The 15,352-nt window shown below is 38.8% G+C and overlaps 1 protein-coding gene across 2 annotated transcripts in view; it reads right to left on the reverse strand.

Moving 5' to 3' along the window:
• The window catches only part of CFI (complement factor I), a 46,237-nt gene that overhangs the window by 11,495 nt on the left and 19,390 nt on the right, over positions 1-15,352 (reverse strand). For both annotated transcript variants that reach the window (XM_043438472.1, XM_043438471.1), the window contains 9 exons: positions 14,001-14,154; positions 10,977-11,143; positions 10,017-10,130; positions 9,763-9,873; positions 5,616-5,642; positions 5,194-5,217; positions 2,580-2,615; positions 639-742; positions 365-468 (listed from right to left, as the gene is read on the reverse strand). In XM_043438472.1, the coding sequence (XP_043294407.1) occupies positions 365-468; positions 639-742; positions 2,580-2,615; positions 5,194-5,217; positions 5,616-5,642; positions 9,763-9,873; positions 10,017-10,130; positions 10,977-11,143; positions 14,001-14,154 (841 nt within the window). The remainder of the gene's footprint in view (positions 1-364; positions 469-638; positions 743-2,579; positions 2,616-5,193; positions 5,218-5,615; positions 5,643-9,762; positions 9,874-10,016; positions 10,131-10,976; positions 11,144-14,000; positions 14,155-15,352) is intronic.

Genomic DNA, 15,352 nt, shown 5'->3' on the forward strand with positions numbered 1-15,352 from the left:
GGTGTTTCATTCATTCTAAAGGTCAGAACTGAAGCCAGAATTCTGAACTCTGTCCTCCAGGCTGACCTTGACCCATGCAAATGAGCCAAGTGAAACAGCTTGTACCTACAGGTTCGATCCGCCCTGCCAGCTGAGGTCAACAACTTGGTCTGTGGGGAACATAGTGGGTTCTGAGGAACTGGCCTCTGGCCTCCTGATCGTGAACATCAGAGAGGGTGTTTAGCAGACAATAGAGTGGAACTTAGTGATTTTTCTTACATAGATTTTGATTTATCATTTTACTTTATCACAACCTCTGTTACCTAATTTCATTGTTTCAGAAATCAAGAATCTACTGGAGAGGGTTTTTTTTTTTTTTTTTTACCTGACACAATGTGCAGCAGTCAGAATCCAGCAGCCACCGATGTAAATTCCTCCACAGTGGATTTTGTCACCTTCCTTGATTGCCACCTGCCATGGGAAGTCTCCCTGGAAAGACATTCATGCGGTCACGGCCATCCTGCCGGACAGGTGGCTTGAAAGTTTCCATTGCAAGGTTCTTAATCTCTAATAATTTCCATCCCTCCCCCTGACTTTTTTTCCCCCCCAACTTGGGTGGCTCCTGGGAAATGACATTATAACTTTTTGTGTGGGTTTACCATTTTTGCTGGCTTGCCTCCTACGACTCGCTTCCTTCGAATGTGCATGTTGTTTTTAACGCCACAGGATAGTTTAGGCAAAAGTGACTTTGTAAATTTTCTTTCTTTAAGAAAAGAAGAGATTGTGTCATTATGATTTTTGAAACCATTACCTTCTGGGCAAACTTCTTGATTATCTATGCCACAAAAACAGCAGAGTCACAACAAATATGAAGCAGGCCAGTTTCGTTAGTAAGTTATTTTGGATGCTATTCACCTTGCTTAAAAATTCTGGCTTAATATTAAAAATTAAGCTTAAAATTGGCTTGGTTCTCTGGCGTTCTACCTAAAGGTGGAAGGAGGTTGCCTGAGGGGTTACTCACTGACCAGCCTCTGGCAGATAAGAGAAGCCACATGCCCAAACATTACTACTATGACAGTTCAAGATGGGGTGACATCTCTGGATGAGGTTCACAAGCAGAACTCCAGAGTCTCTCTTTCATAGTTCTTACTTTCTAGAGACTGTTTATGTGGGACTCTTCAGTAGTATTAATACTAACATTAATGATGTTAATGTTGAGTTCTTTCTGTGTGTCAGATCCTATACTAAGTACTTTGTATATAGCTTGTATCACTTAATCATCATATTAACACTGAGAGGTAATGTGCCAGGAGCCCCTGGACAATCCAGGATAAGTAGGCTGGGAGGGAGCTGTGTTTTTAGCCGCTTAACATGTGATGGTGTTTCCTTCCTCAGTGAGCACTCAGACATAGCACACTTGTCACTGGGAGGCATGCTAGAGTCAGGCTTAAGACATGAATTTGCAAGACAATTCATGACAAAGGAAGAAAGTAAAAGTATAAGATGCTCTTCTTATAATCACGCTCTATTTTATCATGTCATGAAAATTTTTGTAAACTTGCTTCTTAGTCCCAAATGAGAAATGAAAATTAATATCACTGTCAATTACTTTGAGCACATAGGAAAGAGGTAGGTCCTCAAGGGAGAGAAGTTGTGAACAAATGTGGATAAAAGATTTTGGGGGAGTCCCATCCAGCCTAAGAACTGGGTTACTGGAAAAGTGTGATGATAAATTTTAAATTTCTGCTTGTACCTTTAAGAAGGGAGACCCCCATCTATTGAGGACTGTCAAATCAGCTTGGATTGAACCTGAAAATTAATTTATTACCCTGAGTAGAAAATAAAGGGCCTTTGTTGGAAATCCCTCTGACTGATTTGAGTTCTAAATCTTCCACTCATTGCCTGATTTTTAAAAACTTGCTGATGAACTCTGGGGCCTGGCAATCAGAAGGGAGTCTTACATGAGCTTCAGTTTTCAATCCTCCTAAAATAGGGAGATATTTCACTCCCAGTTTGTATTTGAGCTTGTTACTAACCTAAGGTCACACGGCTAACAAATTACTAAGTCAGGACTTAATACGTCAGCTTGACTCAAAAATTCCTATCAGTTACTGTCTTCCCAGGAACTTAATACTTTATTTAAATTTGGCTGTCAGTGTAGACTTGGCCAAAAAACAGATCTTCACAGACTTCCTGTTATCATGGTTTAAAATATTGCAAAAGAATCTATTATTTTTGTACTTAAAAGGTATGTCCTGGGTCATACATGAAATCTGGTTGGCTTTGACAAAACTGACCTGATAAAGCTCATAGCAAATAGAAAAACTGTATGTAGAACTAGACTACTTTTTTCATTTCAAAATAAGCCATGTATATTAACCCATTTTAAAAGTAGTTCTCAAGAAGTATTTAAGCTTGTTTTTCTTAAAAATTATAAGAAAAGTAGTAATGGTTTTTTGTATTTAAATTGAAATCAAAAGAAATTGGTACTTAAATCAATTATATTACATATATGCATATATACTAACATACATGCACATGACATTAAAATGCAAATTTGACCAGTGAAGCACTAGTAAAAAAGAATAGTGTTAACTTACCTGCATCCATATCAGCAGTCAACATTTCTGCTTCTTCTATAATCAAACAGAAGTTCTAATGTTTATGTTTATGGTAAAAATTAAATCATTAAAATCATTTAAACTTTGATAATAATTTTCTGCCTAAATTCTGTCCTACCTTTAAAAAGGACAATACAAAATCATCTTATTTCCTTTCTGTAGGTAGGTAATTGTGAAGGCTCAAGACACTGACCAAAAGAGTCCTGAGCTGACATTAAAATGGGTCTTCACATTTTGTATATAATAAGGTATCTCTTAACAGGGGTCATGCAATATTTCATCAGTTTCAGTATTCAACAGGGTTATTATTAGTCATATGGGATGCAGAAGTCAGAAGTTAAACAAAAACAAGAACAGATTCACTCTTTTTCTTTCTTAGACTTCGGCTTGAAGTTATACAGGGTGATTCCATCTTCACTCTGCTGTCCTAAAACATTTCAGTTGTGAACAGAATCATGATTTCTTTGACCTGAGCATCCAAAGGTGAATTCCACAACAGGTTGCTCTGTTTTGGATGAGGTTGCAGCCCAGAGAGGCAATGTTACTTTGCTGCAGCGGTGCTGTGTATTATTACTGCATTTCCCAAATTTTTGGGAGGGGAAGACTTACATGTATCTGTTACACTACACCCCTAGGTTATTTTCTGCTCAGAGCTTTCACAAAAGCAGTAACATAAACCAAAGAGAAGACTTCATAATTAAATGCTCAACAAAGGGCGATGGGGAAAGTCCAGTATAGCTGAGATATACTGGATATTACAAGACGAGCAGAAAGCTCCAAAGCACAGATCATAAGAAAAACAATCAATGACTTTGATTAAATAAAGATTTAAAAATTTAAAGATTAAAGACTTCTATTCAACAAGGCTCACTATGGCCAAAGTTAATAGGTGGGTGACAGAATGGAAGAAAGTATTTGCATGTCTAAAATGGAAAATGGACTAATATCTAGAATGCTAGAAGAAAGAAGACTGTGGCCCCAGTATGAAATGAGGCAAAAGATGGGAATTGGCAAAAGGATAAACGAAAAGGAAGAGGAAACTCGAAGGGCTAGTATGCATGTGAAAAGAAACCCAGAATCATTGGTTATGACAAAAGTTCAAATGAATAAACAATGCCCTATCACTTGAGAGTATGAGACCAGCAAAATTAGGAAGCTGGATGGTACTAAACGTTAGCGGTGCGGAGGTACCCCTTTGGGGTACTGGTGGAGATGAGCAGCTCAGCCACAGAACATGCAGGCACTAGTTTGTCAAATGTGTCTAACAATTTCTGGCCCAGCTCAATGCCTCAGGGAAATCTCCCACACATCCTTAAGGAGAAGATATTCATCGTTGCACGTGAGTGTGGGCTGAGAGTCCAGTACTGAGCAGGTAGAGAGTAACTTGTGGAAGATGAACACCACATAGTGTTTTATTGTGTGGCAGTTAGAAGCAACAGATTAGGCAGAAACATTACAACATGGACAGGTCTTAAAAATGTAATGCTTTGTGAAAAGATGAAAAGGAAATAGAGGATGCACAACACCGTACTGTGTGAATTACAAATGTACCCTCACAAGATAACAACCAACCCTGGATGAGAATGTATACAAACAAAAAGACGCTCATGTTAAATCACATTACAGTGGTTGCTATGCAGAATGAGCGAGTCTAAGGTACAGGAGTAATGGAGAATCAATGAAGCAAGAGAGGGACCTTGCCTGAACCAGAGATGACCGTGTGCTGGTCATGAGTGTCACTAACTCATCACTTTGCAACTGAAGTCTGAAACTAGAAAGGAAGGAAGGGCAAGAGGGAGGGAAGGGGGAAAGGAATTAAGAAGAGGAAATGAACAAATACCAAAATGAAACAAAAGGGACAGCAGCAGCCTTGGAGGGCAAAATGACAAGAGGGAGGGGATACAAAGCAACAGTTGAAGTTAGCCATTTAGAACAAGGATGATCTTGAGTATATAAATGTCACTCAGGAATCCTGAGAAATCCTGAGGAGGATCAAAAGCTTCTGGTGGTCATTTTCGATCGATAATGAAGAAAAGGATGACTCTAAAGAGCTGGAAGATTTGGGGATGTCTGTTACAAAAGTAAATAAGAAAATACCTCAGGTGAAAAGATGTTATCTTTCCTCTGGTGACAGTTTCTTCAGCAGTTGCCTTGGTTTTGAGGAGAAAGGAAAGGAAGAGAAGGATATTTGGCAGAGGTGCAATGTGCAGAGAAGGCGCTTGGCAGGCTGTGAGCAGGGAGTGTGGGAAGGAAAGTTTACCCCACTGCGGGACAAGGCCTCTGTGTCTAAGCAAACGGTGAAACTGGTCATATATATCATCCTCAGTTAATGGTTACCTTCAAATATAACAATATAACATAAAAGCAGTACTTGTGTTTTGTTTCAATTCTGCAAAATCCCAAGACTTTAATAAAATTTTTACTTTGAGCTACAAGTCAAGGACATGAAAAATAAAAAAACCCCAAAATTTACCACAGCAAAGCATCATTTTTACTTAAAAAGACAAAACAAAACATACCATTTCAAGCTAGGACCCCTCATTCTTCTTTTCAATTCTATAATATAAATTTTCTATGATAAAAGTATATTTACCTTTAATTTCAAGACGTCTAGTTCCTAAAAACAAAAGGAAAAAAACTCACTGTAGCAAAGAGATCATTTTCACTTGAATTAAATGTACACTAATCATCAATTTTCAGTACAGTATAACAACTTAACATTTATAAAAAGATAAAAGGGACCCATAGTATGCCACTTTTTGTAGCAAATACTTTGATTTTTAATAGTGCCTAACAAATGTTTCCTCTTACATTTAAACACACACCAACTTTACCACAGCAAGGAAATCATTTTCACTTGAGTTTAAAAGAGATTCATATGTTAGATATATTTGAATACATACCTAACAGCAGATTTATTATATAGTTAGACAAAAATTTATTTACTCTTTTCTAACTCATGTTAGGAAAAAGTTTATAAAGGATAAATGAAATTAAGATCTATTCCAAACCTACCTTGGCTTAGTGATTTTGATCTGTTTTCTGAAAGGAGAAATCAATGAATATATTAATATATTATTTCACACCTCTGCTCTCACTTGCTCTTTCTTAGAAAGGGAAAAATTAGGATCATTATTGAAATGCAAACCAGAGTTCACTCTAAAGACAGATAAACTGAAGCAGCAACAGCTGACTAAATGTATTTTTGATATGGATTCAAGAAGTTAATACTAAAGGGAAGCTTTAGGTTGCACTTACTCCCTTGCAGTAGGATTTTTTTTTTTTTTTATGATTAACAAATTCTGAGGAGGAGGGAAGGAAGGAAGAGGGGAAAGAAGAGGAGAGAATAGATAAGAAACCCCAAATATTACACTGAAACAGTGAAATCAAACTGTCGAGCTTCAGAGAGAGACAAATACTATATGGTTTCACTTGCATATGGCAGCTGAAAAATCAAAATCCATAGAAAAAGGGATGGGGTTTGTGGCTACGAGAGGCAGGGGTTGGGGAGTGGGGAAGTGGATGAAGGTGGGGAACAGCTGGGCGAAGGAGGTACAAAAGGTGCAAACTTGCAATTATCAGATAAATAAAGGACGTCTCTGGTGGCACAATGGATGGGAACCCGCCCCAGTGCAGGGGACGCAGGTTTGATCCCTGGTCCAGGAAGATCCCACATGCCCAGGAGCAACTAAGCCCGTGAGCCACACTGCTGAGCCTGTGCTCTGGAGCAGGGGAACTGCAGCTACTGAAGCCGATGCACCCGGGAGCCCCCGCAATGAGAAGCCCGGGTACTGCAGGGAAGAGTAGTCCTCGCACGCTGCAACTGGAGAAAACCTGTGCCCAGCAACAAAGGCCCAGCACAGCCAAAATTAAGATAAAAAAATAAATAATTAAAAAAAAGATAAATAAGCACTGGGGGTGGACTGCAAAGAATGGTGACCATAATCACTATGCTATATTTAAAAGCTGCTTAGAGAGTAAATCCTGAAAGTTCTCATCACCAGGGGAAAAAAATTGTAGGTGATGGATATTAACTAAACTTACTGTGGTAATGATTTTGCAATATACGTATCAAGCTCGTCTTAAACTTACATTGTTGTATGTCAAGTATATCTCAATAAAACTGAGAGTGGTAATGTCTTCCTCCCTGAAAAAAATTTTCAAATTTCTTTCTTTCCTTTCTTCACTAAGGACTTAACTACAGTTAACCAACATGAAAGTATTTTGCTCAACTGCTTTATAATCTTGAAAAGAAATGACATGATTTGAAATCCTAAAAACTTAGGAACTGATATCAATGGAAAATTAAGCCAAATTTCATTAAAGTCAAATATTAATACTTGGCATATCAAGTAATTATATATAATATAACTAATATCAATGAACTTATCCATACATATCTCCAGCATTTACTTAATGCTTATGTAGAAGGCACTTTACCGGGGGCATTTGGAATGTAAAAATAGGTAGACTCTGTTTTAAAGGCATGTGCTGTTGAAAAGGGAACGTAAGGCAAGCATAAAGCACTAGAATAAACCATTAACAGTCATGCAGGGGTGTCCTGACATGGACACGACCACTTCACAAGAGGCTGCTGTGTCGCTTCCCAGCTTGTGTTCTGCGACATCATGTCAATGGCTTGAGATCACCCATGGTGGGAATCATTTAGACCACAGAAATGAGCAAAAGCTACAAATCAGGGAGTCCCTCTCCCTCTTCAAAGCCCACTGTTAAACATTCACCAGCACACCACCGGATTCGCTCCGTGTGAGTAAGGTGGATGCAAGGACCCACACACACTCCTCCAGCAGCCTTCCCTGTCTTTGAGGAAGGGAGCTCCATCCTTTCCGTTCTCAGGCCAAAATCCCTGCAGTCATCCTTGACTGCTCATTTGTTCTCACACCCCCATCCAATCTATAAGTGAATCATATCCAACCAGTCCATCCTAAAGGAGATCAGTCCAGGGTGTTCATTGGAAGGACTGGTGTTGAAGCTGAAACTCCAATACTTTGGCCACTTGATGCGAACAGCTGACTCATTTGAAAAGACCCTGATGCTGGGAAAGATTGAGGGCAGGAGGAGAAGGGGACGACAGAGGATGAGATGGTTGGATGGCATCACTGACTCGATGGACATGAGTTTGGGTGGACTCTGGGAGATGGGGATGGACAGGGAGGCCTGGTGTGCTGCGGTTCATGGGGTCGCAAAGAGTCGGACACGACTGAGCAACTGAACTAAACTGAACTGATGACTGCTTCTCATCATTTCCATTCCTACCAGCTTATCTTAGTCACTGTCATCTTCCCGGGATTACTCAGTAGCTTCATTACTGCTTCTCCCTGCTTCTCCCTCACCCTCATACAGCCTACTCCCCACGCAGCAGCCAGAGTAATCTTGATTTAAAATGTAACTCAGATCATGCCGTTCCTCTGCTGAGAGTCCCCATTTCATTCCTTAACAGACCTCCTTAGAGCTGCCCTGATCACCCCAACCAAGCACCTCTCCAACCTCTCCTATTGCCTGTTTTTTGTTTTTTTTTTAAATTTATTTATTTGGCTGCCCTGGGTCTCAGTTGCAGCACATGGGCACTTTTAGTTGTGGCATGTGAACTCTTAGTTGGGGCATGTGGGGTCTAGTTCCCTGACCAGGAATTGAACCTGGGACCCTTGCATTGGGACAGTGGAGCCTTAGCCACTGGACCCCCAGGGAAGTCCCCTCATGCTTGTCTCGTAATCTCTCACTCTGCACAGCTGGAACTCCTGCCACATGAGCCTCCTTGCTGACTGTCCCTCAAACATACTGGAATGTTCCTATCTTAGCAGAACCACACTGGTTGTAGCCTCTGCCTAGCACACTCTTCCGCAGACTTCTGCATGGCTGGATCATCATTTCCTTCAGTTCTTCACCTAAAAATAAAAGTGAGTGAGCCTTCCCAAGCCACCTTATCTAAACTTCCAGAATTTATCCTCCCTTTTATATCTTCCTTTCCTGCTTTTTTTTAAAAAAAGTACTTACTATTTTACTAGATATTTTTACTTATTTTTCTTTATTTTTTCTCTTCCTCCACTAGAATATAAGATCTATGCAGGTGCAGGTATTTTGAAACGTTATTCACAGAGGTAATCCCAGTGTCTTAGAATAGGAACCAGCACACACAGTAAGAACTCAATAAATATCCATTGGGTAGATGAACAAATATATTAACTTAGGAAGATTTTTCCTCCAGAATGCATTAATGGGAGCATGAAGTCAGTCTGGGTGGGATGCATTAGGTTCAGTTCTGTTCAGTTCAGTCGCTCAGTCATGTCCAACTCTGCGACCCCATGGACTGCAGCATGCATTAGGTACCTAGTAAATATTCCCCCCCTTTGGAGGTTTTCCAGTGAGCACTAAAAAACAAAGAGCACCTGCTCACTGCTTTGAAATGTAGTAAGCAAAAGGAAGGAATTAGATATCGCTTTGCCTTTCAATAATGAACTGCATTTCATGGAAACAAAATAGTTCTTCTCTACAAGATTCCAGTTAATAAATGCAGAAGGAATGTTGAATTAGAAATTGCCATTTTTTAAAAGAAGAGAGGAGGGATAAATTAGGAGTTAGGGATTAATAAACACAGACACAGACACACACACACATACCCCCCAACACACAAAGGATAACCAACAAAGACCTACTGTATAGCACAGGGAACGATATTCAATATATTGTGATAACCTCTAAGGGAAAGGTATCTGGAAGAGAATGTGTGTGTGTGTGTATATATATATGGATATATATCACTATGAAGTGAAGTGTTAGTCGCTCAGTCGTGTCCAACTCTTTGCGACCCCATTGATTATAGCCTGCCAGGCTCCTCTGTCCATGGAATTCTCCAGACCAGAATACTGGAGTGTGTAGCTGTTCCCTTCTCCAGCGGATCTTCCCAACCCAGGGACTGAACATTGCAGGTTCAATTCTTTACCACTGGAGCTATCAAGGAAGCCCACACCTAAAACTAACACAATATAGTAAGTTGACTATACTTCAGTAAAAACTTTAGAAAAAGAAATTGCCATTTTACAGGCCCTATTGACAAATTGGATCTAGGCAATAATTACAAAGCCTGCTAAAACCCCTAGATCAAATAATAATAATAAAACATAACCACAAAACTTTAAATTACCTTCACAGCCAACTTCGTCTTCTCCCGTAATACAGTCCAGCTCACCATTGCACTTATACTGCTTTGGAATACAAACACCTGATTTACAGAGAAAACCTTCACCTCGGCAGTCTGTGCAAACACAAATAGAAGAGGGGAGGTTTTTTTTTTCACTCTTAAAATGCAATGAGATGGGATCTTAAATCAATGGGAAAGTTGCTTCTGTTCTCTTAGAAGAAAGCACTTGGGGGTTTAAAGGCTGGCTTCATCTCTACCTTTACAGCACAGCTCATCACTGTTGTCTACACAATCATTGACACCATCACAGGCCTTCTCCTGAGGAATGCGTTTCCCATTCACACATTGAAAGGAGTCCTTTTTTGGAGGAGCTGTAAAATAGAATTGTCTCTGTGAAATTTATCTATGAAGTTGTGGATGACATCTTTATCACTTGTTTGGAATAACGGGGACATGAAGATAAAGTCAAGCACAAATAAAAAGTGATATAAAATGCATGAGTGGTAGCATTAACATAATATATTAATAGGGAAAATAAATGCCAAAGCTGGTTTATGGAGGTCCTTTGATAAACTCTGAAAGCCAGCATTTATTGTGGAGGTTTCTTCTGAGACTAGGGGAGGGGATCTGGGAATCCGGAGCCCTTGCTGACACTGGCAAACACTGGTGCTCACCCATTCCTTCATGCTGACCCAGCCCCACCCGAGGCTTACCTGGGCAGTGCTATTTACATTTTGATGGCTCTCTTTTTTTAGCACCAAGTCAAAAGATTTGATCTTTAACACTATATATATAGTTAAAATATTCCAACATCAGGATGAAGGAGGAAAGTGGCAGCAATTGTCTCAAGCATAGATGTGATAACTTAACCATTCTAAAGGAATATGTAATTGGCTGGACTCCTCAAAGGAGATGCTGAGTTTCTTCTAATATTTACTTGTGTTTGCTACATCAATTTTAATCCATATGTTCCAAGAATCAAAGTGGAATCAAACAACTTTACTTCCCATGTAGGAACCAGGATAGAAGTAATAGTTGAATGGGAGAAAGGTACAATAGGGGAAAAGCGCCAATTTGGGCTCTAAAACCCAAAATGTGATTTTGTCATTGTGTGTGACTGGAAACAGGATATCTGTAATTTGTTTGTTTACTACAGACTTGGTGTGAAATAAACAATCTCTAAGGAAGGGAAAATATTGGGCAAGTACTCCACTGACCTGCACTCTCTGTGTAACACTCCATGCCAGCCAACCCGTTCAAAATGTTGATTACTCCCTTAGTGAAAGTACATTCAGCCAAACTGGTCTCTAATCCTCGACAATGCACGTGCAGACATTCAGCGGAATTTAGATCAGGATCTCTTCCATGAGTATCAAGAGCACCTCTGCAAATCAAATAAATGAAACGTTAAAGTAGAATAATTAGTGCTTTGTGCTTATAATTCTACTGTAGGAAGTGAGGGACTAATTTCCTTTTATTTTCTATGTATGGGTGATAGGTTAAGCAAGATGCTTACATTCTCTGAGCTTCCACATCTTCCCCAGTAACAAGGAATATAACTCCCTCGCTGAGTTTTGTAAAGATAAAAACAATCAATTTAAACTGACTGGAAAAGTTCAAAATACAACAAGCAACCAAAAATATTGGTTTCTCCTCCTCTGTTTCTTGTTAAGAAGAAATGTCTCTTTGATCAAACATTCCTGATTTCTTTCCAACCTGAGATGTGTCATCCTTGGCCTCTCCACTGGTTAACTCCTCTTTTCTCCAGAAAAGGGAGAAGATTAATTTGATTAGGGAATCTTGGAAATAAAAAGCAGGCCAGGTCAACCCTGCTCTTCCATTCTCACCCTGCCCCATGCTGAGTCTTACCTGGTTGGCCCCACGGTTACCTGGGATCAGGGAGGTTGAGTTAGTTTAATTCTAACAGTTGGCTTAATTCTCTACTTTTATGCTAAGCTATGGCCTCAATTCAGTCTTAACAGTGTTAAGTGGTATTTTGACATTTATATGCCATTGCTTGGACTTCTCATTTTGTTCAGAATTTGTGTAGCTAAGAGGCTACCTCAATGACCCAATATCCTAGAGATGGTGAGTTACAGTGAGCTTCCAGAACATTCAATTGCTCTCCGCTTTTCTCTAGAAGTTAATGGGGGAAATGGGTTAAAAATAAAAGATTCAGCAAAGATGCATGAGGCAAATGTAAGCAAAAAATTAAGCAGTAATGGCAATATAAATATCTGATAAATTACAATGAAAGGGAAAAAGAGAGCAATTAAAGGGAACAAAAAGTTTCAGATCCATAATGAAGATATAGTAGTCATGAAACTGTGCCAAACTGAGTTGAAATATGAGAACAAATGGGAGTCATTTGGGGCAGTCTGACAGGTGAATTATCTGAGAAACCTCTCAATGTATGACTCTCTGAAAGTACTAGATAAATGCCCTCAATGAGCTCTTAAGGAATTAAGGGAAATACCCACTGGCTAAATAGAGAAGTCTGTTCATGAGTTTATACAACGTGTGATAAGAACAAAATACTGGGAGATCAAAGAGTGAGAGAGTTTGCTGTTAGGTTGAATCATAGGTTGTAGGTCACAAACTGTCAAAAATAAGAACTATCTCATGACTCAATTTAACGATAAGAGACTCTCACTAATGAACTACTAGCAAATGTGGTTTAGGAAGAAAAAAATTGAATGAAAAATGAAGAGGTGAGATGCAAGAAGAAACAACAAACCAAGAAGCTGACAAACATGAAGTCCATCTGAATAACCACTGACTGAACAGCAGTACTGACAATTGCTTATTACATGATGATAGCAATTAACTTCAGGAATACATACAAATAAGGTGGAACAAAATACTGAAAAGTTGATATGGTAATGACATTCTTCGTATTATTTCTGAAGAGGGCAAGAGCTTCATAAGTTAAGGATTCATGGTATAAACATGAAAATAATCATTAATGGAATAGAAATAGGATGTATATAGTTTTCAAACCAAGTAGAGGAAGAAAAAGAAGATTAAGAAAACAACAACAGCTTTATTAATCCAACAGAATTTTTAAAAGGAAGAAATAAGAGGATATGAAAAGGGTAAATAATAAGCCCCAAATAAGACAGGAAAATCAACAATGTAAATAATCACAATAATGTAAATGGACTAACTCTTCAGTTATCATCATATTGTATTAAAAAAAAAATGGTACGTGCTGTTTATAAGGGACACACTCAGAGATAAAGACCTTGAAAACTTATAAATAAATAAATGGGAAAATATTTGAATAAAGCAATTGACATGCTTTTTTATTCTAATGGAATAAAAATTTTTATTCTAACACATCCCTTATGTAGAACCCTGCATATGAAGCATTTGAAATATACGCAGTACAAAGGAAGTCTCAAAAAATATTTAAACAATTGTCCTCATGTGGAGAAATTCTCTCTCCACAACACAATTAAATAGGAAATTTATAACAAAAAGTTAACCAAAAACAAACTAATATATTCATTAGGAAAGTAAAAAAAAGAAACTTCTAAATTATGTTTGAGTCAAGGGGGAATTATACTGAAAATTAGAAAATATTTTGAACTGAACAATAAATGGAATACTCACTTATAAAGGCATGCAGATGAAGCATTAACTGGAGGGAAATTTGTACCTTAAATGCTTACATTAGAAAGTGAGAAAAACTGAAAATTGAGAAGCTAAGCATTTAACACAGAATTAGAAAAAGTACAATAGGGAAAAGCAGAGAGAGAGAGAGAGAGCCAAAGATAACAGCAAACATTAATGAAAACAAAGAAACAAGAGAAAATTTACAAATATAAAAGTGAAAGACAATCAAATAGACAAATCTTTGCAAGGTTGATGAGAAAAAATCAGAGAGAAAGAGTATACAAACAACATCAGGTACAAAGGAATGGACATAATCATAGATGAATAGAGACAGTTATACACCCAACTGTACAGATGCAAATGTGGAGTATGCAACTCTAGGGATCAGCAAAGGATTTGCATCCAGAGACCTGAGCAAACCTACAGTCTATGTGCTCAGCAGTGTTCTAAGTACTAGTCAAGCATAAACACATTTCATCCTCATGACTACACTGTGAGGCAGGTAGTTATTATTCTCAGGTTACATTTGAGGAAGTTGAGGCATGGAAAGACAGGGTAATCTAAAGACAAATAGTTGGAAGAATAAAATCAGTCCTGGGAAAATTCAGTGAGCAAGCACTCACAGTGGAAATCCAAGGTCAAGGCAGGCCACGTTGGCCTGAGTAATGCTCCAGCTGTCTCCACACACAAACATTTTTCTATCTTGGTCTGCAAGCTTTACTGCAACAACTCCTTCTGAATCTTGTTTTCCATTTGACAAGGAAACACTAAATTGCGCTAAAATTAAAAAAGATTTTTTTTAAAGAATTAGCAATAGTCAGGCATTCATTTTTTATCCTCTTGATTAAAAGCCTCTAAAGAAATAAAATGCATAATTTTTAATTAACTTTGAACACTATGAAGATGCTAACAAATAATGGTAAGCAATTATTTTATGAGTTTATTATGTATCAGTGGCTGAGACACCCAGTTGTAACAAAAAAAATCATAAAATCCTCATGTCAATTTTATGAAGACTAGGGTGATATTTATTCCCGTTTTTACACATGAGGAACCTACATTTATCCAGTTTTATACATAAGATTAAGTGGCTTGCTCAAGGTGTGAAGCCAGGAATCTGTACTTGCTGTATTGATCTGACTCCAAAATCCATGCTCTTAAAAGTAAGCCAAACAAGTAAAGAAAATGTAAGAAAGGTTTATGTGTTCTCACATACTTAAGGCACTGCATGCTTGAAGAGGATGGAAGTCTGACACCGACAGAATAATCTGTACTATTGCTTTCCTCCTCTCCAACAGGTAAGGGAGCTGGACTTGGGGATCTCCCTTCCCTCCGTCCACAGTACCTCGGCATCTTAACTCAGCAACGCAAAAATATTTAGGTTACTGTGTTCTGGTGCATGTCACAGTATCTTTAAAAAGAATGTTTCAAGCACTCTTCTGTAAATTCATGAAATGCCTGTGATAATTCATATCCAAAGACAACGAGCTTGAAACTTGCTGTCATAGTTCACGTTTCATGAGCACTTCTTGTTCACTCCTCACAGAGCTTCAGGTACATTGTTTAAGTTTCACAAGAGTCTGATGAGTTAGGAACTACTGTTACTCACATTTTACAGATGCGGAAACCGCAGTCTAGAGAGGCCACACAGCTTGTCGGTAATGGAGGGGGTGCTTGGAGGGGCTTGCAATGAAACTGATTGACAGTGAGACCCTTAATCTTCTTATTTTTTTTTTTTGGTTGCGTGGGTCTTCATTGCCCCACATGGGCTTCTCATTGCGGGGGTATCCCTTGTCGGGGTACACAGACTGTACGGTGAGTGGGCTTCAGGAGTTGTGGCTCCCCGGCTCTAGAGCACAGGCTTGGTAGTTATGGTGCAGGGGCTTAGCTGCTCCAAGGCATGTGGGGTCTTCCTGGACCGGGGATTGAACCCATGTCTCCTGCATTGGCAGGCCGATTCTTTACCAATGAGCCA

This window comes from Cervus canadensis, chromosome 19, assembly GCF_019320065.1.
Source record: "Cervus canadensis isolate Bull #8, Minnesota chromosome 19, ASM1932006v1, whole genome shotgun sequence".
In the NCBI taxonomy this organism is placed as follows: domain Eukaryota; kingdom Metazoa; phylum Chordata; class Mammalia; order Artiodactyla; family Cervidae; genus Cervus; species Cervus canadensis.